Source organism: Anolis sagrei, chromosome 2 (genome assembly GCF_037176765.1).
Source record: "Anolis sagrei isolate rAnoSag1 chromosome 2, rAnoSag1.mat, whole genome shotgun sequence".
In the NCBI taxonomy this organism is placed as follows: Eukaryota; Metazoa; Chordata; class Lepidosauria; order Squamata; family Dactyloidae; genus Anolis; species Anolis sagrei.
In genome coordinates this window covers 102,214,208-102,240,105 of record NC_090022.1, presented here as the reverse complement: position 1 = coordinate 102,240,105, position 25,898 = coordinate 102,214,208, and the positions used below count along the sequence as shown (strand labels likewise).

At 42.3% G+C, this 25,898-nt stretch overlaps 1 protein-coding gene across 2 annotated transcripts in view; it reads right to left on the bottom strand.

Annotated features, from left to right (window-relative positions):
* AFAP1L1 (actin filament associated protein 1 like 1) overlaps positions 1-25,310 on the bottom strand; it is an 87,123-nt gene extending 61,813 nt beyond the window's left edge. Inside the window, exon 1 of one of the 2 annotated variants that reach the window (XM_060765064.2) lies at positions 25,140-25,310. In XM_060765064.2, coding sequence (XP_060621047.2) covers positions 25,140-25,158 — 19 coding nt within the window. In that variant the 5' untranslated portion in view covers positions 25,159-25,310. Of the gene's footprint in view, positions 1-13,372; positions 13,559-25,139 lie in introns of those variants that run through there. The other variant, XM_060765063.2, reaches the window with a different exon arrangement.
* Positions 25,311-25,898: the final 588 nt, after the last annotated feature.

Sequence of the window (25,898 nt, the reverse complement as noted above, 5' to 3'; positions counted from 1 at the left end):
CCATGCTAAGGACCAGAGTGATCAGTCTCCATGTTTGGGTCATTTCAAGTGTTATTGCAGCTGCACAGGCATTGCTTTTGGAAAAGCAGTTTCCATGGTTAGGATAATGCTGAAGAGCTTCCCAGCAAGCATGCAAAAATATCCATTACTGTTGCAGCTCTGGTTTTACTTACAATGAAGTAAACCTCTATTTAACTTAGTGAACTTTTCTCATGTTAACAAGTTCAAAATCAACACTCATTTGTTTTGGGACCAGAAGACCAAGGTACATGTTTGTATTCAGACAAGTCTTCGTTGGCTCAGCTCTAAAGTATGAGAGCAAACCTCCTTCACATTTGAGGACCATGCAGTGGGTGAAGACCCACCCACTCCTCACATTGCCTCCCTCTTAAGGCATCTCTCCTAAATCATGTTGAAGTGTTCTGTTACATTTCAATTCCACTCTTTCACTGGGAAAAATTGCACTCTAGACAGGTACAGCATCACTAAAACAAATTAAACAATAAAACCATCAAATCATTATTACAAACAATGGGACTCTAAATTAGTCCCAATAAATCCCAAAATAGTTTCAGTGGTCAGTTTGAAAAGATGTGTCTCAACCCTTCCTAAAACCTACAAGACTAGAAGGTGATCACAAGGGAAGGGATAACTTACACAGTCTGAGAGCAACACAAGTGACGGTGTGATTTTGCCTTCCCATCAAGCATCTCTCCACAGGAGATGGTCTCAACATTTGGACAGGCTTACAACAAGCCAAACAGTTTAAAGCAAGACACCTGAGCCATTAACATCTTTGTTATTTGATATCAAATTAACTTTGACTTATGTTCTCCGCTGTCTTTTATTCTCATTAGAATACTCTGCAGTAAGCAAAACACTGGTGAATATAGGTCAGTCACTGATAAAGTTTTGTAGCTGAGTAGGTCAAGCCCTGATACTCTAGCCCAAGCATCCTCAAACCGCGGCCTTCCAGCTGTTTGGGCTTCCAATTCCCAGAATGCCTGACCTTTGAACAAGCTGGCTAGGGCTTCTGGGAGTTGGAGGCCCAAACAGCTGGAGGGCCACAGTTTGAGGATGTCTGCTTTAGCCCAAGTGTGAGTGTCCTCTGGTGCACAGAAGGTCACCCAACCCCATTTTCAGCTCCTGTGGGACTCTGGAGGATTGCACCATGCCATCACAGCCACCATGTTAGGGAACCTGGGGTGATGTCACATTACCTTTCAACCCTCAATGTTTGGGGCTGGGGACCATCCTGCAATGTATATGTCTGGGCATCCCTGAGTTGGATTTTAGCTAAACAATTTGACAGGGTGGTGGTGCTGGAGAAGGTCAATGGGGGTCTCAAAAGTTGTAGCAGCCACTTCCATGGCTACACAGTGTCCACTTCTGCTCTGGACAGTCTAGTCCAGTGACCCACGTCTTCAGCAGTGTTTCACTGTGTAACATGTGTAAAATGGAACTCAAAATTTAAAAAACAACTACATTCACAACAAATCATAAAAATTGCTTCTTCTAGGCATGTTCAACTATGTTTTCAAAAAACTATCTTTTAAAAAAAAAGTAAACCCAAAGCTGACTTTAAAAACAGCTCTATAAAAATAACAGAACGTACCTGGAAAAGAGCCATGATGTAACATGGTACATTTCCCCACTGTTGGGGGTCTGAAACCTTTCATATACAATTATTCTAATGTGTAGTGAACACCACATAAAAGAGCCTGCACAAAAATTTCAGACACAAGGTACCCATCTGGTGTCTGAAAAAAATATTTTAAACACACAAGCCCCTTCCAGTTGTGAAGAAAATCAAATGCACACACCATCAAGTTACATAGCGAGCAGCGAGAGCAATGTAGCAGCACAAACCGTTCCATGGTTTTAATTGTTACTTCACTGCCAACTTCTATGAAAGGGGACCTGAACTGTAATAAGGACAAAGCGACAAGAAAGAAAATATTATGGGGTTGCTTAAAAGAAACTCTGAAACATTTTGGTCTGTTAACCTGAAAGAAGCCGCAAAATCAAATTGAAATGTTTCCAGCTGTTTGGCATATTAACCCCCTGGACATTTTTCAACTAGGTACTTGGACAAGAGGAATTTAAATATACTGCCCCATAAGATACCTGATGAGATTGCTATGCTGGTAACTGGCACAAGTGATTGATTTTACTGTTCAAACAGGCAAAAGAACCACTTGCCGTTTGAAGCCCCGATACCTCTTCAGTCATTTCCTTTCTTTTTCAGTTCATCTATTTTCCACGCTATACCTGAACAGCATTTCCCCTCAGGCCAATGCAATATTAACATTTTACTCTTCTTTTCTCAAAGCTCACAAAGACGTCTTGCCTGAACAAGCATTTCTCACCATGTTTGTTATAACCTTTTCACATTACCCCTTTATTTTTCCTTTACTTGTCCAGTGGTTCCCCAGATGTTTTGGCCTTCAACTCCCAGAAATTCCAGCAAATTTACCAGATGTTAGGATTTCTGGAGTTTAAGGCCAAAGCATCTGGGGAACCACAGGTTGAGAACCACTGGTGTAAACTGTCCTGTGAGCTTGAAACCCTTCTGCTGGGACTAGATCACTGTAATCTTCCAAGTGGCATAAATGCTAATGTTAAATAATAATTGTATATTTCTAACTGTTTGCCTCACTCCACCTAATAGTAGGGCCGGACCTGCCATTGGCCCATGTAAGTCCAGCAGAAAGAGGACATATACTGAGTACCATTGTGTGCATTTTCTACACGGTTGGCTTTCTACTGGCAGGGGAAGGGCAGATAATGTCCAGTGAAGGTGATGTTCCTCACTTCCTCTCCCTATGCAAGATAAGCCAATTAAAACTATTTCACAGAGTTGTATTAAAATTGCCCACATTTTCTCCCTCTTCAAACATAGAGCTTGTTGAACGACAGACAGGATGAATTATCTCCAGGACTGCTAACTTTCATAGGAGTTTGACCATGATTTGAATCGTTATTTTCATTAGAGTTCCCATCCCTCAGTCAGAGGAATCAGGTCTGAGAGTGTACACTAGGGACTTTCCCCCATAACAGCCCAAATTGTACAGTTCCATTCCAAGGGCTTAGGCTGGTTCCACGCCTCCCTTGAATTTTAGATAGGCAGTAAAAACTCCATTGTTTCACCAGGAATCGGTTCTAGGGTTGTTTCTGAAATCGGTTTTAGGGTTGTTTTTTAAAACATGTTCCATTTCAGGTTTTGGCTTTGAAGATGTTGTGTGTGCATGTGTGTGTGTGTTTGCACAATGCTCTAAGGGCCCTGGTGGGCAGGGAAGTGATACATATGGAGACTTTTAATTCATGGCTTATGCTTTGGGTGGGCTGTTGGATTTGCTGTGGCAGCCAGAAACATGGCTCTGATAAGGAAACAAAGCACCAATTAATGTGAGGTTTTCCTCTTTCACACACTTCAACAGCCCCAGAGTGATGGTGGGTGGGAGTTTTTCCAGGACAGCAGGACCTGCATCTGACTATAATTGCAGAAAGACACAAAATTCTCATACCATTGCTACCACTAAGCCACACACACACAAACTTTTCTTTTCTTTCCATCTATCATGCGGAAGACAAGAGCAAAGGAGACAGAAAGCTTGCTACTGCAACATTTAGTCCCAAAATAATCCAGAGAACTCCCCTGCCTTAGCAGTCCTTCCTCCTCCCAGCCCATAATCTCACCTTCATCTGATCTCTGCGACAATTTTCAAATTAATTCATTCATAAGTGATGGCTTTCTCATAAGTTGAGAAGTGAAACTTTTCCAAGTTTTTAGTCTGAACTGTAACGAACCTGTTTAAAGTGCTAGTCCTAGTTTTGGGCATAGGATAAAATACCCATTTCATTAAAGTTCAGACTTAAACCTAGATTTGAACCACTGGAACCCGCAAGCTTTCACATTTTGTAAGATAGGAATGTTTCTGCCCACTGCATCTTAAAAAGGATATACAACATTCAGAAAGGCTGTAGAAGACAGCAACCAGAATCATAGAATCATAGAGTTGGAAGAGACCTTGTGAGCCATCTAGTCCAACCTCCTGCCAAGAAGCAGGAAAATCACATTCAAAGCACCCCTGGCAGATGGCCATCCAGCTACTGTTTAACAGCCTCCAAAGAAGGAGCCTCCACCACATTCCAGGACAGAGAGTTCCACTGCTGAACAACTCTCACAGTCAGGAAGTTTTTCCTAATGTTCAGGTGGAATCTCCTTTCCTGTAGTTTGATTAAGTGACTTATATATAAATCTCCCTATAAGCAAAGTTTATGATGGTGGGGCTCATTATCTTAGAAAGCCTAAGTTCTCCATATTTGTTGTTTGATTTTCTAGATTTAATTATTCAGAGTTGATTTTTTTTCCTCTGGGAATCACAAACTCTGCCAGCATGGCTGTATGGTCAATTACCATCACAAGTTGACCATAGAATCATGTTGGAAGACCTAGTGATTCCTACAGAGTTATTTCTCAGACTGAAAAAGAACCAGTATTTTTAATTCATTTGAAAAACAACATGTTTAAGCTGAACAACAACAGACATTGTCATTGTCAATGTCTATAGCTTGAGTTATTTATTGATGTATTGTTTGTTGTTGTTTATTGATGTATAGGGTCTCGGCCTCTTGTACGCCGCACTGAGTCCTTCAGGAGATGGTAGCAGGTTATAAATAAAGGATTATTATTATTATTATTATTATTATTATTATTATTATTATTATTATTATTATCCTGTGCCCCTAATCCCAGAAAACGTGGTGGACTGATTGTATGCTTATTTTGGAATCTATAAGAGAAGGATATATAGTTGTGTGCCGAGTGAATGTCAATAGGTAGAATCCTCCCACCCCATGTTTAATAGTTTCAGACTGTGAAGCTATCAAGCTGAAAGTCAGGAGTGACAAAAGTCTTTCCCAGACACTATACAGTTAAACTATGGAATTTATTCCCCTGTGATGTTATGGTGGACAACATCTTGGATGGCTTTGAAAGGGGATTAGACAAATCCTCATGGAGGATAAACTATCAGTGGCTGCTAATTACTCCAGCTACATGTCCAGTCTGGCTTTGAACACCAGTTGCTGGGGGATGGTGTGTATGCCTGATGCTAGGGTAATGTATAATCGGAGGAATTAAGATAGGCCTCTCTGTGTGCATTATAGCAGACGCTGCCCTGCCCACATGCATTGGCCTTCTGCACAAGGAACACAGCGGAGCCATCATGTCCTTTTCAAGTGAAACAGCCAGACCTCCTGAGCAATATATGAAAACAAACTTGGAAGACCAAAGGAGAGATTGTTAATATTACTCACCCACCTAAAATAAACTTACTTTTTTAAAAACAAAAGAAAGCTCTCTGGTGTAGGCTTCTTCAAAACAACCACTGCAAGAGTGGAGAAAGCAGAAGGTTTGCATGGCCTTGGAGTTGTGCCCTCCCAATAGATAGGAAACAGACACAGAGATAGTAAGGCCCACAGGAGTACTGAGGCTGAAGCTCAGAAAAGCTCCTGGCAGAAAGCTGAAAGGGAGGCCAATGCAGAGGGACAGACCCCTGGTAGGGGAGAAATGCCTCCCCTCTTTAGCATTGTTTTCCAGCTCCTGCAAGCCCAAGGGAATGACAATTTCCTGCTCTGGGTACTCTCTCTTTCCCAGATTGGCACTGTTTTTGGGAAATGATACCGTGTAAATAGCTTATGAATAAAACCCACAGACAAGAAGGGGCTTCAAAGAGCCTTCGGGAAACTACAGCCAGCAGTCAGGAGGGGCATTTAGGTTAATAGGCAAACAAAGCAGGAATAACAGTGTAATTGGGTGAAGAGTTAACTGTCTACAAAAAGATGACCACAACTTTAAGATCACAGTGTGGGGGCAGGGGTGACAGTAGGGAATGTCTAGGTCATTATCACAATTCCCTGGTGCTGGAGAGAAACCAAGTTAAACTTGAAGACTGTATACACTACTCTAGGAAACTTGTCCCTTTTGGACTGGAATATCCTTTGTCATGCACTTCAGAGGATGACACAGCTAAGGCAGAGGAAAGGGTTTTGGTTTTAGGAGCCCTTGTCCAGGTTCACAGGCATTGAAGTATACCAGGTGAGATCAAGAAGCAGCTATTTTGTTGGTCTTGGTCATCAGGATACATGCCCACTCCACTTCAGTACAATAATGTATCTACTTGGACCCCCAAGAACACTTTAAGCAAGAGGCTTTACTCCCAGGGAAAGCTTATATAGGATTGCAACTGTGACACCCCACCCATGTCACACAGCTCCATAGAAGGTCAAGGATCATCCCCTGTTTCTCTCCTCAGTCCCAAATTTTGGAGCTTGGATAGTGAACTTTGGCTTTGTTGGGCAGCCAAGAAGCTCCAACTTGGCATTTCAATTTGCAGGATCCCCAGGGAACAGAGGGAGAGAGGGCGGCCTAGAAACAAACAAACAAACAAACAAACAAACAAACAAACAAATAACATTTGAAAACACATCACACAGTTTTAGATGCTTGGGAAGTGTTCAACTTGTGATTTTGTGATACGAAATCCAGCATATATATCTTGCTTGCTGTGACATACTGTGTTTTTGTGTCAGTAAAATAATAATAATAACATGACCAATAATCAAGGGTTCTGGGAAATGAAGTCCAAAAGCTCACTGGTCAACAGTTATCCATCAATTTATAGAAATCTTGTGAATTCCATAGGATTTTCTTAGACAAGGAACACTCAAAGGTGATTTTGCCCATTCCTTCTTCTGAAAAATAGCCTATGGCACCTGGTCTTTGTTGGCATCTCCCATCTAAATACTAACTAAAGCTGACCATGCTAAGTTTTCAAGATGAGATGGTATCTGGTGACCAAAGGGTATTTAGATCTTAACAACCACTGAATTAGAATTAGCGAGCTGGCCAAATCTGACAATAGCTCTCAAGACAAATCTTTCCTCTACAGGAACTATATGAACCTGGATGTAACACCAGGAAATCCTGCTCCTCCTGATGCTTCCTTAGAGCAACTAAGCAAAAGTTCCAGCCCAGCTCCTTAGGATTACTTTGGTTCAGTCTAGATTTTCTTCTTCCTGTAATACTGATGCCAGGTTAATGTTTTAGATGCCACTATGTCAACGAAAGAGCTGGAAGATGCACCCGCCTTTCAGTTACTTGTACTGACTTGCTGATTTCTAGCACTCCTATCCTCTCTTTGGCACTGTCCAAATCATACTGCAAATAACCTGTATTCAACTCCTTGGAAGAAGAACCAAGAAAGCTACTTTCAAAAGTATACTGATTATCCCAAGCTCATCTCCCCCATAGGATGGTTAGCTAACTAGTATTGCAATTGCCTTTTGTGCTGAAGGAGGAATGATATTTGCCTTCGTTATATTATAATTACAATGTAACAATTATGCCTTAGTTGCTGCCAGTAATAATAATAATAATTAATTACAAGTAAAATGTGTTATTTTGACTAGTCTTTTCCAAGTTCTGCCAGCAAATAAATCTCACAGCTTCTAGATAATTGCATTTGGAATTACAGCCCGAGGCCAACTTTGGAGAATGACTGAACTGTCAAGGCCATGTCTTCTAAGGTTTTGACTATATTTCAGCTAAAAAGACATTTTAAAGCCTGAATATTTCCAACTCAGATACACTTTGAAAAACTGAGCATCAGTCTTTACATTGTGGCTTACACAATGTAACAAGAGTCAATTATCAAACAGATTTTTTAAATCTTTCTCTGCAAAGTTAACCCATAGGTATAAAATATTTTAGCAGGGAGATGAATTTCAAGGAAAGAGAGGACTACTTTGATTTCAAAAGTTACAGAAAATAGAAGCCTATGGTGGCTGAAAAGATGACCAGATTAAAGTGAGATAGTAAAAGGGCATCTGAATGAAACAGTAAGCTTGAAGAAAACTCTTACTTGTTGCAGCACCATCTGTTCACACACTCATGTACGGTATACATTTGATAGGCTTCTATTTAAATAATAAAAAGGAAACTTCTAATCCTAAGAACTACACTGACAAGTGCGAAAGCATTCAGGCAGTGCCTGTGAAATCTTAAGAGTTGGGCCTCGCTGTATGTATGTGCGTGTGTGTATAGTAGAGTTTCTGTTGGTAAGGAAAGATACCATATAGCTAATTGTGTCTCTTCCTTCTAGATACAAAATTCATTATGCAATCTGAGGCAATATCTGTAGATATAACTTAATTAGTCACCAAACCCAGTTTTTGTTGGATGGAGTCCTTCCCTTAATCTCTGGAGGAAGTTTTCTTTACTATTTGTATCCTGTTTCCCAGCCAAGCCACGGCCCCCAAAGCAGTTTACAATCCAGCTGATAAAAAATGTATGAACTGCATATATATTTAAAAATCCAGTTGACATCATGAACTAGAAACACAACAAAAGTAAATAAATGGCATTGCCAACAATCATAAATCCGCATTCTCTTACATTGGGAAGCAAGGGAAGATTGCTTTATAGGAGGTACTTTGTAGAAGGCAGGGCAGGGTGGGAATGATGTGGACCTCCAGATGTTGTTGAGAAGCTACTCCCAGCATTCGCTACCACTACTAGTGAGGGTGGGTTGCTGGAAACTGCAATATAACAGCATATGAAGATATGCATGGCTTCAATGCTGGTGGGACATGGGAAATGAAAACCTTCCCAAGAATAAAAATGCAAAAGGGGAGAGGTTTTATCATCTGTCTGGAACAGGAAATATAGATAATAATAGGGTGCCTCCTTGGCTTGAGAGTCCCACAAGAAAGGTATTTGAATGGAAAACAATTTGCACTACACTTCAAACCACAGAGGTGAGTGTCTCCAGGGAATGTGAAGGAATAGGAAATGTGGGATTCCAGCTAAAATCTGGGCAGGAGAATCCCAGAGCAAAGAGGGCATAAACATCCCAAGGAAATGTAAATCTTACAGCTGCTTTCCTCACCCCGAGGTCTCTTCTGATGTATTCGGTTACAACTCTAATCACTTCTAAGGTCCATGCTGCCTGTGGACAAGAGGAATTGACATTCACCCAATATGTGGACTACAAATTGGTGGCAGTTTGTATACAGCTGGAAGTGCACAGCACTGAGTGGTTGGTGCTGGAAGAGTATTTTCAAAAGCTTGTGTCCCCAAATGCAGTGGCATCCATCAGTATGGTACATCTACATCTTCTCTCTACTCACCTTTTCCCTAATACTTTGGTTCTGAGATCCGCAGGATATCTTGAACACAACATCAGGGGTCCCCAAATGAAGGCCCGTGGGTCAGATGTGGCCCTCCAAGGTCATGTAATCCACCCCCACCCTAAACTTTGGACTTAGGGTTGTCCTAAGTCTGAAATGACTTGAAGGCACACAACAACAACAATCCTAATTAACTTGACTATCTCATCTGTCAAAAGCAGGCCAACACTTAACACTGAAATACAGGTTAGTTCATGTCGGTTAAAATTATTCGTTTTACATACTATTGCATTCTTTCAAAACATTTTGCACTACAAAGAAGATATGCGCAATATACATAGGAAAGTCATTATTTTTTCAAACCACAGTCCACCCCCCCCCCAAAAAAAAACAGTCTAAGGGACTGTGATAGGCCATTTCCTTAAAAAGTTTGAGGACCACTGGTCTGCATGTATTAGTTAGGTCACTGTGGTACCACTTTAACTGTTACGGTTGCATCCTATGGAATTTTGGGATTTTTAATTTGGGGAGAATTCTCATCTTGAAAGTGCTAGGGTTGTATAGTCCAGCAAGATGTACTACAGGTCCTTGCAGATAATTTCAAGTGCTTTACCAAACTATAAAACTAGTAATATGACTCTGTAGTGCAGATACATAACAAATTGTGATCAACTTTACTTCCCCTCACCCCTTGAGCCTGGAACTTGGGAGAAAAGTTCTTTGAGTCAGAAGGTCTGTGAGGTACAAGAGAAAAACACAGCCCACTCCCCTATGTCTCCCGTGCATGTCAGAAGGTTCAGGAGAGACTCTCTTTCACATTATGCTATTATAGTGCTTTGATGACACTAACTGCTATGGATGTGGCCCATGGAATACTAGGGTTTGCAGTTTGGGAAGGCACAAAAGTTATGTGGAAAAGAATTATAAGCATGTCACAAAACTGGAAATCCCCCAATTCTGTGTAATGGAGCCATGCAGTTAAAGTGATACTTAAGTGGAGGAGAACAGAAACAGTAAGGTCCCTATCACACTAAACAGTTAATAGTGTTATTACTCTACCTTTCCTGCCATAGCAACATTGTATGGGATCATGGAAAATGCAGTTCAGGGAGGGGCATTTAGATTTCCTTTCAGAAAGCCCTTGGAGTCATAATGGTTGAAGTGAAACATAGTGTTCTAACTGTGTAGCATACTAGTGCCCAAAGTGGCAACCACTGAAATGGCTCCTTACTGAGACCAACCAACTGATTGGGGGGGGGGGGGGGGGACCAATATAGTGCAACTCCATATTCAAGGTGGTGGTGGTGGTGGTGGTGGTGTGTGTGGTGGAAATGCAAAACCATGGACATTATTGAAATGAAGCCTATCCGGTCTAAGAATACCACAGAGTTGCACTGGAGCATCTAGAAAATGCCTAGAGGACATATTTTATCAGATGTGGATTAATGAAACTGTGGTACAGGGGTCATCTTTTTCTTTCCACTGATTTTTTTTATTTAAATGCATAGAAACACAACTAGGAAGCATCAGCAACTTCAGTGCATCTTGACAAATGCAACACAACAAAAACTTCCTAACACAAAAGATGAAGAAGAACAATATCAAAATTATTTATTTGGTCAGCTTTCCCAAATAAATGCTTTCTGAAAATGGTATATGTATGTGTGGAAAGACTCAACTTTTCCATGCTTATACAACTTTACTTTCCACTGTTTAGTTTTAAGTAACTCTAGAGCAGGGGCGACTCAACCCATTACGCAAAGTAAGCATTTGCAGTATAGTTGATTTTGCCCAGGGGCACTCTTGAGGCACTCTTGGGGGAAAAGTGACCTTGACATATGCGAGTTGTAGTTACTGGGATGTATAGTTCACCTACAATCAAAGAGCATTCTGAACTCCACCAATGATGGAATTGAACCAAACATGGCACACAGAACTCCCACGACGAACAGAAAATATATATCAGTGATTGGTGGGGGGGGGGGGGGGCAAAATACTATTTCCTTACTGTTGAAAATTACCTAGGGCTGCCTCTGCTCTAGAGTACCCCTCAGAAATGCCTTTCACATAATCTGTTTGTCATAGCAACTTGGGAAATAGACATGGACTGCTACTACTGTCCTTATTCCTGGGCAGACCTCTGCTGTCTGTAACATGATCTACAAGAAAGTAAACCTGTATGGCCACAACAGCTGTGCAGTAACCAAAGACTTTCCACTGTCTTACTATACGTGTGGTGGAGGATGAGAAGCAGCACTAAAGTACATGAATTGTACTCCAGTACTTCTCTCAACTGTGAACAGGATGAGAGTGAGCTTTGTCATATTGTTATTTTTAGGTGAGTCCAGCCCTTCGACTTCCACCCACTGGGGAATGCTGCTAGAGAATCAGGTGCAGTATCAAGGCCACTGTTTATGACAGCACTTCCTGCCAGTTCTTCCTGTATTAATTACTTTTTTATCATAAAAACAAATCACAAATAAATGTGCAAATAAGGTTGTAAGCATTTTCTCAGTATGGAGAGAAAGGTTGTGTGTTTTCAAGTCATTCCCAACATAGTGAACCTAAGGTGAACCTATCACAGATTTTTCTGGGGCTGAGAGTGTATGATTTACCTAAGGGATCACCAACGGGTTTCCATGGCTGAGCAGGAAATTTAACCCCATTCTCTAAAGAGCCACAGTTCAATGTACCGTTGTTAAAAGTCTGGGTCTCAATCAAGCAACTATCCCAAATATCCCATTTTCATCATCTTCTTGCTTACTCTTTCTATTACAGTGGGAGCCCAACAGTCAAAGCTCTGAAGGACAAAAGATTGGCATCTTTCATCAGCAAGGCTGACAATTTCATCTGGCATCTTCCCTTATGTTTCTCTTACCATTTTGTATTTAGTAGCAGCCCACACCATAAAAGTGAGTTTTCAAAGTTGCAAGGTATTTTTGTGAGTTTCCATGTTGTAATGAAAAGGCATTTTGGCCTGACTTTAATGCACAATTAAGACCCACTAATTTTACAAAACATCTGCTCCCAGTAGAGTTGAAAAGGGATGGAACTGGTTTGTTGATATGGATGAATATAAATGCTGGCATTTTTGGGTCCTCCTCGGGGTCATGGCTATGGGGACTGTCATAACAGGTGGCTGCACTCCAAAATTTCCTACTATATCAGTGGAGCAAATTTACAGTGAACCATCACATATGAAAAAAACTAGCTGAACTTTAACACAATGCAATGAACTCTGTTTAGTTCATCACTTCTTTGAAAACCCCAACCACAAAGAAAGATAATAATATACAACCTGATTCAGTGGAATCTTAGTGCCAGAACATTGGTATGCTTTCTAGTAGCTGCACATTCCCTCTGTCCCATATTTACAATCATTTAGAAGATAAAGGACAAAATATTTCTGGACCCAAAGTTGATCACTGTTCATTCAGATAATTTTCTTTGGGTTGTGTGCTTCCATCACTGCACACAATATAAGAGGATTCCATTCATAGAGGACACTGTGAGGATCACAAAGGTCTAGAAACAACTGCATAGTACAAATGTAAATATGAATTAGTGGCACTTGGTGGCTCAGACTTTAGTGGCTTCATGAATTGTCTCCTGATGTTAGCTCTGAACTTTAAAAGGGCTTTTCAGTGGAAGTTGACTTTGATCATGGACTAGCAATCACAGATAACGAATTGGATTATGATTTTAATTATGAGATGTACCGGTCTGTATTGGTGGCCCAATACTGTGTATGTATATGTATGTATTTTATATTTTATTTTATATTTTTAAATCGGAATATTGTTGTTTTAAATATATTGTAAACCGCAATGAGTCGCCGCATAGGCTGAGATATTAGCGGTATACAAGTGTACCAAATAAATAAATAAATAAATAAACATCTTGGGCACTTCCTTTAAAGTTCAGACTGAAACCCAGAGAGGTTTAATCACTCCACTCACCTCAAAGACACATAGTATGGATATATGGAATTTCCCATGGACCTAGCATTATAGAAACAACTACTGCATAGGTGCACGCGAGTTCTTGCAGCAACGTCAAAACACAATTACAAGGGAGAGAAAGTTCTCACAAAGCCAAAGTTGTATTGTGTAAGTAGCAGCCCACACAAGAAAATGCAAGCAAACATGGACAACTCTGGTCTCTACTTAACACTCACCTCCTGCCACAGATCCCATGTTAAAACCTTGACACTGACCTCCAAACCCAGAAAGCATAGAGCAAATATGGAGGTGAAAGTAGAGTCAATTCCTGCTATTTGAGATGGGCTTCTGAAGAGTGGCCATGGCATTAATTCTCTGGCTTTTGCAGTGGCTCAGTTTCCCCAGGAAAGAATTGCAGCAATGTGCGGGAGAGCAATGTGCTTTGGTCAGGAACAGCTGGGGGGTGATCCCATCCCTGCCCCTCCCTCTTTCACCACACACACCCTTAAATCTGGCTGCATTTTAGGAGAGGGTGGAATTCCCAAAGTGGATGTTAGGCAGCAAATCAAGAATGATTCAGGATTCCTCCCACCCAATCTAATGTCACCCTTTCTGTACGGCAGGGCAGGCCCACATGCTCCTGACCAGGACCCAAGAAAGCACAAACAAGTAATTAAAGGGTCCTCTATGTTACATCACTTGGCTCTTGGGTCAAACAAATGAACTAACAAACCCACAGCATTGCAACAAAAGAGAAAAATCTGTTTGCAATTTTAAAAAATAAACATTGTATAATTCAAGATATTAAGGATCCAACAGAAAGTTAAGAGAATACAATACAGGACCAAATTGCTGCTTGAAATAAACTGTTTTACAACATTTGATCATATCACTGATTCCACAGGTAGAAATGAGAAACTATATTGCAAAAAACATACAGTACAGTGTTCAATTGTGGGATTAATCATCACTTTGAGTGAGGAAATGGCTAAGAAGGAGAAATTATCCTTCTCTTTCAGCATCAGTGCAGCAGGCATACAACATGAACTAAGAGGAAAACATCAGAACATCTCATCATGGATCTTCCATGCCTCATCTTTTTGGCCATGCAGCATCTCTCACGTAATGGGTGTGTACTGGTTCTACAGCAACATGTAACTGAGCCTTAGATTTAGAAGGCATACTGTATATCCTCGAGAGGCTGGGAACACTGCTGGCTCAAGATTTCTCCATTTTGCACTATTCATGGTTAAGATGTTAAAACGTCTCACATTCTTTCCTACTCTCATGGAAAACAGTAGGATGAGGCTTCAATCCACAAAAGCAGCCACTGTACCATTGTCCTGGTATTACAGACAATTATTCTAGACGAACTATAATAATAATAATAATAATAATAATAATAATACCTTTATTTTTATGTCCCACCACCATCTCCCTGAAGGGACTTGAGGAGGCTTACAAGCGGGATCAAGCACAATAACAAAAAAGTTAGACAAGTAAAAACACATTAAAAACACAATAAACATTTTTATTTTTATACGTAATTTTTTTATATGTAAAAACAAAATGAAACTTTTTCTCAGTTTGGAACAATTTTTTGTGTTGTGATTTGAAAAAAATAAAAATGGAAAATAACAAAAAAAACCTCACAATAAACATATGACAATCTAATTACACAATTAAAACAGTAAATTTTAAAAACTGCATTGGAATAAATCAAAGCCAATCTCAATAACAAGAACCAGGACTATGGTGGACATATCAAAATTAGAGAGGGTTGGGCATGGGCCTGTGCAAAACCAGATTATAGGGAGAGGGCTGGGGTAAAGTGCTGAGATTTTATATGACAGTCAATTAGAGCTGGGCAATCATAGGCAGGGGCCTAACTATTTTCAAATATGCATTTGAACATCCATGTTTTGAGGTCCCCACAGAAGGTAGACGGAGTGGGTACTAGCCTAATATCCCTAGGGAAGGAGCCGTGGGGGCATCACCAAGAAGGCCCTTTCTCGTCCCCACAAACTGTGCTTGTGATGGTGGTGGGAGCGAGACAAGTGCCTCTGCAGCAGATCTTAAGGTCCATGTCAGTTCATATGGGAAAATGCGATCGCGAAGATAGGCAGGACCTGAACCATTTAGGGTTTTGTAGGTGATGACCTACACTTTGAATTGCGACCGGAAACTTATCGGTAACCAGGGGAACTGTTTAAATAGGGGCTCCCTATATCTGCTCCCTTTATCTGCTTCCTATAATTAGCTCCAGTTAGCAACCTGGCTGTCGACCTTTCCACCAACTGCAGTTTCTGAGCCATCTTCAAAAGCAGCCCCATGTAGAAGGTGTTGCAGTAATCCAGTCGGGATGTAACTAAGGAATGGACCACCGTGGCCAAGTCAGGTTTCTCAAGGTCTTTTCTATGGCTTTTTCAGCCATAGCAGAAAGCAGAAATAGAGATAGTAGCAGAAGCCCACAAACCCCAGAATGACAGAGAGGGATAAAGTGGGGCTTGAAACTAGATTGGAGGGTTTGTGGCACCCAAAATGATCTTTCAAAATAGATCACCAAGATATAGTAGATACTGACTATAGAACTGCACAGAAGGACTTGGGGAATTGCTAGAGAAATGTAACCTTAGGTTTTTAAAAACTTCTTTCATGGCTTTCCACTTTTATTGGGGTTTTGTACCCTTAATCCCTGTGGAAGTGGAGGCCTATTTATTAAGGCAGCTGTCATCATTCATTCTTTCCAGAAATAGCATAGGCTACCTATCATCTATCCTATACACGTTTACTTCAGAGCAATCTATGCTGAACACATGGAAAGGATTTGAACACACATATTGTGCTCATATGAATCTTCAAATGTAATGATGTTTCAGTACTAATACATGGTGAAAGCAATCCTTCCCCCCTACAAGTAGCTGCAAGGAGGCAACATTTATCACAACCTGTTTGCCAATGCTGATCAGCACAATACAGTCACAAGAAATGATACTTGGACTGTATCAACACTGCAGAATTTATATGGATACTTTCCTTCCTTTGCATTCCCTTTTAAAAAATTAGACTGTCAGCCCTTGGCAAAAATGTCTCTTTCATTGTTCCAGTTCCTTGGACAACAATGGTAGTATATCTATAAAAGAAAGAAACAAGACCTATAATGACATAGCAATTAAACTGCCATAGCTTCATCCTAAAGAATTTTGGAGCTGGTAATGATGTACATAGGTTTTTGAGCTGGAGAACGCTACTCCACTCCCCTGAACTAGACCATTGGAGTTCTCCAGCAGAATATTCTAAATATATCACCAAAACTATAAATCTCAAGATTCCATGTATGGAGGCATAGCAGTAAAAATGTGTACTGTGGATACACCCCTGCTAGCAAAAACAGGTGTCTAATACGTAAATCAACATCAGTGTTTAATTATCTGCAAGGGTCCATAGATAGTCTTTGGACACTATGCCCTTTTCTCTTTGGGAAACATCCATCCTATCAATTCTGTCATACTTTGAGGGCACTCCAAACCTTTCCAGTGAAATGTGCAGTCACAAGTAAAACTCATAAGAGAAACTAGCTAAACTAGAATGGTTGACTCAGTATCCTGCTTCTCTAAGGCCAATTAGATGCCCACAAGCAAAACACTGAGGTATCTCTCTCTCTCATCTATAATTCCTCAGAGAACTCACATCAGATGCTTGGAGCTGAAACTTTTGCTTTTTGCTTGCACAGATCACTGAACCTGGGAGATGGATAAGGTTCAAAGTTCTCTCAAAGAATGGCTAGACACTATCACCAGCCATACTTATATAGCCCTATGCCTTTGTAAACATTATGATTGACATGTGATTGGCTTGATCAGCAAATGGCAGGAATTACAGTTGGCCCTCTATATGCACAAATTTTGAATCCATTGATTCAACCATCCACAAATACTGTATTCATCCCCACCACTGCCCCCTCCCCAAAACTTCATTTTGCCATTTTATTCAAGGGACACCATTACACTATACATTGTATATCATGGGACTTGAGCATCCATGGATTTTGATAAGCCACAACAGACACCAAGGCCACTATACTTAAGGGCAGATAAAATTCATCAATGAACAAGAGAACTTATACCCAGGCACATAAAAAAGACAATAGCAGTCTCTACAACTATTTAAAGTCTATAGAAATCCCCAACCCATTCCCAACAAGATTGTATCATCTAGCCAAGCAAGGAATTCTAGAGAACTCAAATGCTTTCCTTTACATTCTGGTTGGTTTTAGTAAAGACTCAACATGACACAGTGTTTTGAGTGCATAGGAATCTGTGAGACCAGGATTTGAACTTTGACACAAGCATGGTTGACCTTGGGCAGGAAAAGGAATTGTAAATGCCCTTGCAACAAATCTTGCCAAGAAAACCCAGTTAACTATGTTTGCCTTAGAGTTTTCACAAGTTGGAAGCAACATGAAGGAAAACAATAATAAAGCCCAACTTTGTCCCTCTCCCTCCGCCCTTCCATGGGCCACAGGGTTACTTTTTGGAGACTGCAGTATATACACAGATACAGTTGATTGGTCATTAAGATGCATTGCTAAAAGGATCTAGATGCATAGGAGATGCCACAGACTCTCTTCTATGCATGATTAAAAAATACAGATGCTTTCTTGCTTCTTTTGCTGCAGGCTAGCTTATTCAGGCCTGTGGCAATAGGAATGAAATCCAGCAAATCGGAACACTCAGGCACAAGGTATTACAACATTTTTATTGAAGGGCAAAGACTAGTTAAATTGAGGGGAACAATGACTAATAAATAGTTATGTGACTTGGAACCAACAGTCTTTGAACCCACCAACTTTTGCTTCAAATCTGAATTCTGCACAATAGCGCATGTGGATTTACATAAGCTGGGGATAGAGTAAAAGAGCTATCAGATAATGGCTAGGCAGCAGGATCAATGCAACAGATCTTAGGTAGTTTGAATTTGCATACGAAACTAGATATCACACTACACAACTACAGCACTGTGGTTGTTGAATGGTCAAAATAATAAAAAAGTCACTACTGCTTGAGGCTTTCAATAGAGGCTTATTCACAATTTTTGCAAGAAAAAGCATGGTTCTGAGCAGTCAGGAAATCCAAAGCAGCCTTAAGGAATACATGAGGACCAATTTTTAGTTCTTCCCATTGTCAAACAGTACCAATATTTCAGAATACAGGTAAGAAGCTCATGCAGGGAATCAGCTAGCCTGACTTCTTGCTCAATCTAACACTATCCTAAAGTTCAGCATATGGCTGAGACTTGTTTCTTTGCTAAAGAACATGTATATGTGTCTCTTTCACACACTGACACACATGCCATAACATTTCAAAAGAGCACCAAGACTTTATGTTGGTCCAGGTGCCAGAAGTAATTTATTACATTTTTAAACAAATTATGCTATCTATTGCAGCTACCAAAGATGGACCCCAAATCCTGTAATAGTTCCAAATACAGACATTTCTACCCTGTTTAGATAAGATTTTGTTGGGTCTAGGAATAGCAGTCCTTAAACAGCAGGCTGCCCAAGTAATAGTTGCTCCTTATTTTACACTTGACATGCGGGGGGGGGGGGGGGGGGAGAAACAACCAAATCACACTCTCCAGAGTGTTCTTCCATGGGCGTCCCACTCCAGCTGCTGGGACAGAATTTCCTACCAGAGCTGTACATTTGAGTTATAATTTTAGACAATAGCTCCTGAAATTCCCTGGTCACTTCCTGAGCTGTAGAGTGCAACCTTTTCATATTCTCCTTCTTATTCTGTCCTCTCTTGCTTTCTTCCCTCTCAAATTTTCCTTTCCTTCCTATGTTTTCAATTTTCTGCTTGAATGATATTGAGGAAATAAAAAAGACAAAGAAAGAAAGAAAGGGAGGGAAAAGTTGATTTAAGTGCTGTTGCCACAGTTGTAGCAAAGCTCTGCTCAAAGTTCCCATAACTGTTCACCATTCTCACTCCTTCATCCAACACATAGGATGTTAGCCAGAAAGATTCAGAGGTGATAAGGCGGCAAATATTTAGCTCACCAGGTAACCCCAGTGATGTTGCTTCATCATTGAGAGACAGGATAGAATGTGATTGTTGTTCATATTAGATTGGGCTGGACTAGTATTTGGGAAGTATAGTCTATTGATATCACTGGGTGACCTTTGGCTAGCCCTCCTCTCTTGGCCTGACTTTCCTCACAGGATTATTGTGGAAAGAAAATGAGAGATCCCTGTACAGTCAGTCCCCCACATTCATTGGGGTTAGGGGTTCAGGGCCCCATGGAAGTGGCAAAAATGAATAAAAAAGAGTTATTTTTTACCTGAGAGAACACTTCTCTCATCTTACAGTAGAATTTCATAGGAGAATCCAGAGATTCCTACAGAAGTGTTCTCTCTAGCATGACTCTATAGTCAGCTTTCAGCAAAAGAGTTCAACTAGAGATTCCTAAAGAGAACATTTTAATCAAATCCACAAAACTCAAATCTGCAAATATTAAGGGCTGACTGTATGCTACCTTCATCTTACTGAAAAAAACACAAGATGAATAAGTTTTGCAAATAGAAACATTAATTCTTGGCCACTTTTCCTGCCTTCAGCAGCTTTCCCACAATCTGGTGTGTTGACTTGAGATGATGGGGGATCTAATCTAACACATTTAGAGGGCATGGAGTGGGGAAGAAGCTCTTCTTCAGAATTCTAGATTTCATTTTGTGTCAAAAGCATTGTGTAAATAAATATAAAACTGATTAAAAAAATAGAGGGGACACAGGTGGTTAAATAATTTTTGACCAAAAACAGGCAACAGCGATTCCATTGTCTGTAGCTTTAAACAATTCTTCCTCTGTGCATGAGGCAGGGCATTGTTGACAAGCATATATATGTGGAGTTGTTCGTTCTGCTCCACAGTCACACAAGGTAATTCTAGATTGACATATGTATATATATACATTTATTTAAATTAAAGTTGCCTCCAGACTCAGATTGAGGTTTCTCCATGTCTGAGGGCATTGCAGCCCTGTTATGTGCACTTTGACAGCAGTCCTTTAATGAACAGATGAAAATTTTGTTAATTGCCTGCAAGCAGGCAAGTCTCATATGATTATTACCTGTAACCTTGGCTCATGATATTTCAGAAGTGTCTTTCACCCTTCAACAGGTTCCCCTTGCTGGGGAATGCACCTATCAACAAAGGAGTGTCTTAATTTTTCTTCTTATTACAGAACATTGCTTTCTATTTTGGTGAAGCTATAAGTATGAAGAGGAACCAGCCTTTTGTCAGAACCTTGAAGCATGGGTGGGGAGCATTGTTGGACTACATCTTCCATCAGTTACACCGAGCCTTCGAATGTGTCATTGCTTACAACGGAGTAGACAATTGGTAGAAGCAAGTACTGGTGGGGCAATCCCTTGATTTCCCCTGAGGAAGTACTGCCCATCATTTTTATTTGCAGGAAAATGGAGATCTCTTGACCTCCTATGTTTGCAAGTGTTCCAAACTCACAGAGACCAAAGAACACATTATCACCACCCCTTTTGTAGGGCAGAACAGGAAAGTTTCCTTTCCTTCCTGCTTCTCCATAAATTCCCTGCCCCTGCCCTGCAGCTGGCATTAGGCAGAAGTTGCATTACTGGCATCTCTCTCCTTTGTCTAATAGACACACCTTTTTGGCTGCCCTCCCCCCCCCTCTCAGCAGAATGCTGGTTCAAGTACAGAAAAGTGTGTATTTATAGACACATATCTTAGCAAGAAAGTTATCTCGACAGACCCAGCAGCTGCCCAGACCCTTGCTGGAATGCACACACTGTATATAGAGCAGATATACATACAATTTCCAGACAGAAACAGTTTAGATTCCTCTCTAGGCTGTTGCTTCACATCATAGTGGGAGAGGTGGGGAGCATTGCTGCAGGTGACTCCATTTGCGGGCTGCACTGAAAGGAGGCTAAAATGAAGCTTCTTTCGATAACATGTCCAAAATGTGTAATTTCTCACCTATTCTCACTGGATCCTTGAACACTGTATACTTTTATGACTATGTTTATTTATACCATCACCCCCACCCTCTACAAGAGAGACTCAAAGCAGCTTTCACACTGATATTTTCTTTACAAGAAAACATCTATGTGAAAGCTACTGTTCATAGTTATGAACAGTCACGGGACATTACTCTCTTTCAAAGACCATAATCTCAACTGCTTGGCATTTGCAAAATAGTCTCTGCCAAGCAGGCCATGTCTGAACTATTTTGAAACTATAGAAAGTGCTCCTACCTACAGGGAAGACTCCTCATGCATTAGCATGCCACGTTGTCGAGTAGATGGGACAGTCCCTGACTGTTCAACAGCTTACAACTGGGTGGATGTAGATAAGTGGTTCCCAATCTTTGTTTGACCAGGGACCAATTTGACCAGGGATCACTCTCCAACATTAGTACTAAAACTTTGGATTCAGTTTGGTTATTTGAGGTGCTGATTCAGAAAATTGCATTGGACAGACCACATCAGCTCTAGTTTCTGATACAGAACACATGCCATCCAGTAGTTGCCATCTGTTCACCCACAGAAAACCATATCTAATAGTCTAGAGCTGATGTGGTAGTAGTAATCTTTTGTGAGTAGTCAGCCTCTCCCCTCCCAACATCCCAGTTGCCTCTGCACTATAAAAGAGTTTTGCGAGACCAGTCACTCTCATTGCCCTGTAGGTTTCAAGGAAATGAAGTAGTCATGGTGAGGCCGCTGACCATTTTTACATTCTTGTGGACCACTGGTGGTCCACAGACTACAGGTTGAGAATCACTGATGTAGATAGAAGCTGGACAATCTCTGATTTTCCATTTGGGGAAGCTTTGTGGAGGAGAAAAGGGGCCTTTCAATCTTACAAAGTGGAATCCACGACATGCGAGTGTGGAGAAGAGCAAACCACAGACCACCTACTGCAATGCAGCCTGAGCCCTGCCACATGCACAACGGAGGACCTTCTTGCAGTAACACCAGAGGCACTCCAAGCGGCCAGGTACTGGCCAAAGGACATTTAATAGAATACCAAGTTTGCAACTTTGTGTTTTGTTTGCTTGTTTGTTTTTTAATGCAGTACAACTGTTTGGTTTGCTCCTGACATGATAAATAAATAAATAAAATCTTATTCTACAGTGCATTGATGAGAATTCACTGCCTGTCCACAATACAGGCACACTTGTCTCCACACTGATCCAGTTCAGAAGCCTCTAAAAACCCTTTTTTTCTGTCTTCAAGCAGTATTTTGCTGCAGCCTGCATGGCCACTCCTATTTACACTGGGAGCAATTAAGCAACCCCTAGACTTTTGGTCTATAATTTGTGCATCACAATCTTTGAATGTGGCCAGAACTCATCCTGTGGCTTTGTTCCTCCCAAGCCAGAGAAACAAATGTGAACAGAACCACAGCGTTTGGGGACAGAGAAAAAGCAGAGTCCCTGCTTCTGCTAGCCACCATTGTCATGTGAAGCATTCACATGAGACACTGACTCCTAGCAGAGCATTGTGAGTGACTTCCCTCTACACAATGCTCTAGAAGTCTGGCTTCAATGCTGGCGATGTTCTGCTCAGGCTGGCTTTTCCCCAAGTGCCTTAACAGTGGGAAGGCCCTCCTGACACAGGCCCCACAAAGGTGGTGGTGAAGAGATGGGAGAAAGGAGCCCTTTCCACAGTTTCAGAATAGTTCAGACAAGCGGCTCTGCTTCTTGTGCGTGAAGCTTCAAGTCATCTTTTGATTCCATGCATTTAAGAGGGTTTTCTTAAGCCAGGGAATACTGGGAGCTGGTTTGAAATATAGCCTATCACAGCACCTGATTTTTCCTTGATGGATCCAAATACAAACCAGGGATGAACCTGCTTAGCTTCCAAGATTAGAGCAGGCCTGGAGCAACTTGGGCCCTCCAGGTGTTTGTACTTGAACTCCCACCATTCCTAACAGTCTCAGGCCCTTTCCTTTTCCCCCTCAGCCGCTTAAGAAAAGGGCCTGTTAGGAATGGTGGGAGTTCAAGTCCAAACACCCGGAGGGCCCAAGTTGGCCAGGCCTGCATTAGGGAGGCTCAGGTGCACCTTGCTTTCGGTGGGCCTGGCCAATGGATGCCGGGGAGACAGGTGGGGCTGGACCAGAAGTATTATTCCCTAGGAGGCGAGAAGTCGGGTAACACGAGTGGGCCCCTCTCCGCCCTTGCTGCTGCTGCTGCTGCCTGGTGACAGCGAGAGGGAAGGGAGCTGGGAGGGAGCCAAGGCGGCTCTTTCCGCGCAATCTGCCGGTTGCGCCCACCCTCCACACAAAGCCCGCTCGGGGCCTTGCCTGTCGTTCTGGGTGCGCCTGGTATGTTTTGTTGGGAGGCGGGAAAAGAGAGATCGACCCCACGCAGATGCACTCTGACGCCCCCCCCCCCCTCCTCCGCGCGCTCTTTCAGCCACAAAGCCGAGCATCCCCGAAGAACCACGGTGTCCCTTCTGCTTATTATGACGATTCCCACCGACTGCGCACGGTACTTGGATAGCATTTCCGAAACCGACGATTCCTTTGTGTCCCGACGCACGAAAGGGGATCAGGCCCCTTTCTCAGCCACAGCCCCACCAGCCCCGCGCGGAACGTGTCCCCAAGGAGAGAGCTCGCCTGGGCGCCTCCGGATCGGAGCCGGATCGGTCCGCGAGAGTCGGGGGGGGGGGCGGGGCGGAGGAGAGGCGTCTGATAAACCCCCACCCCGTTTACGCCCGTGGATAAAGCGCGCCTCTTCTTCTCCCCATGGCTGCCCACCCGCAACAGAGGGAGGAAACAGAGACTGGGCAAGAACAGGCGCGACAGGTGTGTGTCTACAATAACTGGGTGTAAGATATATATCTATCTCTATATAGCTATAGATATGTGTGTGTGTGTGTGTGTGTTATATACACACATATACACATAAAATAATTGTATATATGTGTGTATATATATTATATATACACACACACATATACATATACAATAACTGTATATATGTGTGTGCATTATATATATATACACACACGTATATATACACATACATACACACATATACACATACAATAATTGTATATATGTGCGCATATATTACACACACATATAAATATACACATATACAATAATTGTATGTATATATGTGTGTGTGTATATATTATATATACATACCCACACATATACATATACACATACAATTATTGTATATATGTGTGTGTATATTATATACACACATATACATACACACATATACACATGCAATAATTGTATATATGTGTGTGTATACAATTGGGTACATATATATGTGCGTATATATGTGTGTGTATACAATTGGGTACATATATATGTGCGTATATATGTGTGTGTATATATCTACATATACATACGTATGTATGTACACATACATACACGCGCGAACAGATATATACGCAGCACATATATATGTACGATTATATGCACACACATACAATTATTGTATGTGTATATGTGTGTGTGTGTATAATGTACATATATGTATATGCATAAATATACATACGAACATATCTTCATATATATACACACACACACACACACACATATATATATAATGCACCTATCTAGTTTCCTGGCCCCTTTCTCTCAGCTGTTTCCCCCCCGAAGCTCTCGGCCCCCGAAGCCAGGCCCCTGCTGGCGCTTTAAGGCCGACCCCCCCCCCCCCCCCCCCGCGCATCTCTGCCTTGCGTGTGCCTTCCAGTCGGGGATCGCTCTGCCCCCTCCGGGTTTCCCTAGGCAAACAATACCCAGAGGTGGCTTCTCCGGCTCCTTCCCTCGGAATGAGCGGTAGCCTAGCGAACAGCGCCGGGTCTTTGTTGGCGGCCTCCCCTCCAGGTCCTAACCTGGGCCGGCCCTGCTTAGCTTCCAAGATCTCGCGGGGCAACGGGCACAATCCCCGCACCTGGCTGCAAACGGAGGAAGGGGGGCTCCCGCGTGGGCTCGGCTGCTTACCGCTGAGTCGGTGGTCCATGGTCCGGGCTGAGAGGGGTCTCGCGGCGGCCGCTCCTGGCGAGGCGCTCCTTCAAGCAGCAGCAGCAGCAGCAGCCCTTTCCGCGGCTCCCCAGCAGCACGCCGCCGGCGCTCCCTCCCTCCCAGCCTCCGCCGGGGCGCCCCAGGGTCCTAGCGCCCCTCCTCTCAAGGCGCCCAGCCAAGCTGCGCGGGGGCAGCGACACCGGCCTCCCGCCCCGCCCTTCCGGATCAGGTGCGGCCGGCTTTGCACGCGGAGGAGGGAGGGAGGGAGGGAGGGCAGGCTCGCTCGCTCACTCACCTCCCCGCCCCGCCCCCTCCGGCCACCGGGGCTGCCCCTTGTACACCCTGGAAGGAGTGCCAATTGACACCACTTGCATTGCCAGGGCTCTGAAGTCTGCGTCCCTGGGAGATGTAGTTTGATCAGAAGATTCCACCTCACTTTCTTGTCCCTGTGATAATCAGATCTTGTTCTGGAGACGGGGACCAGTGATAAAGCTTCGGTGGAGACTCATGATCTCCCCCATATTTATCGTATCAGAAGCAAACTGAGGGTACAGTTGTAATGTATTTTTAAAAACACAAAGTTTAAAAACTTGGCATTATACTAGATGTCCTTTGACCAGTAGCTGGCCATTTGGAGTTCTTCTGGTGTAGCTATAAGGAGACTCTCCATTGTGCATGTGGCAGGGCTCAGGCCGTATTGTAGTAAGGGGTCTGTGGTTTGCTCTTCTCCACGCTCAC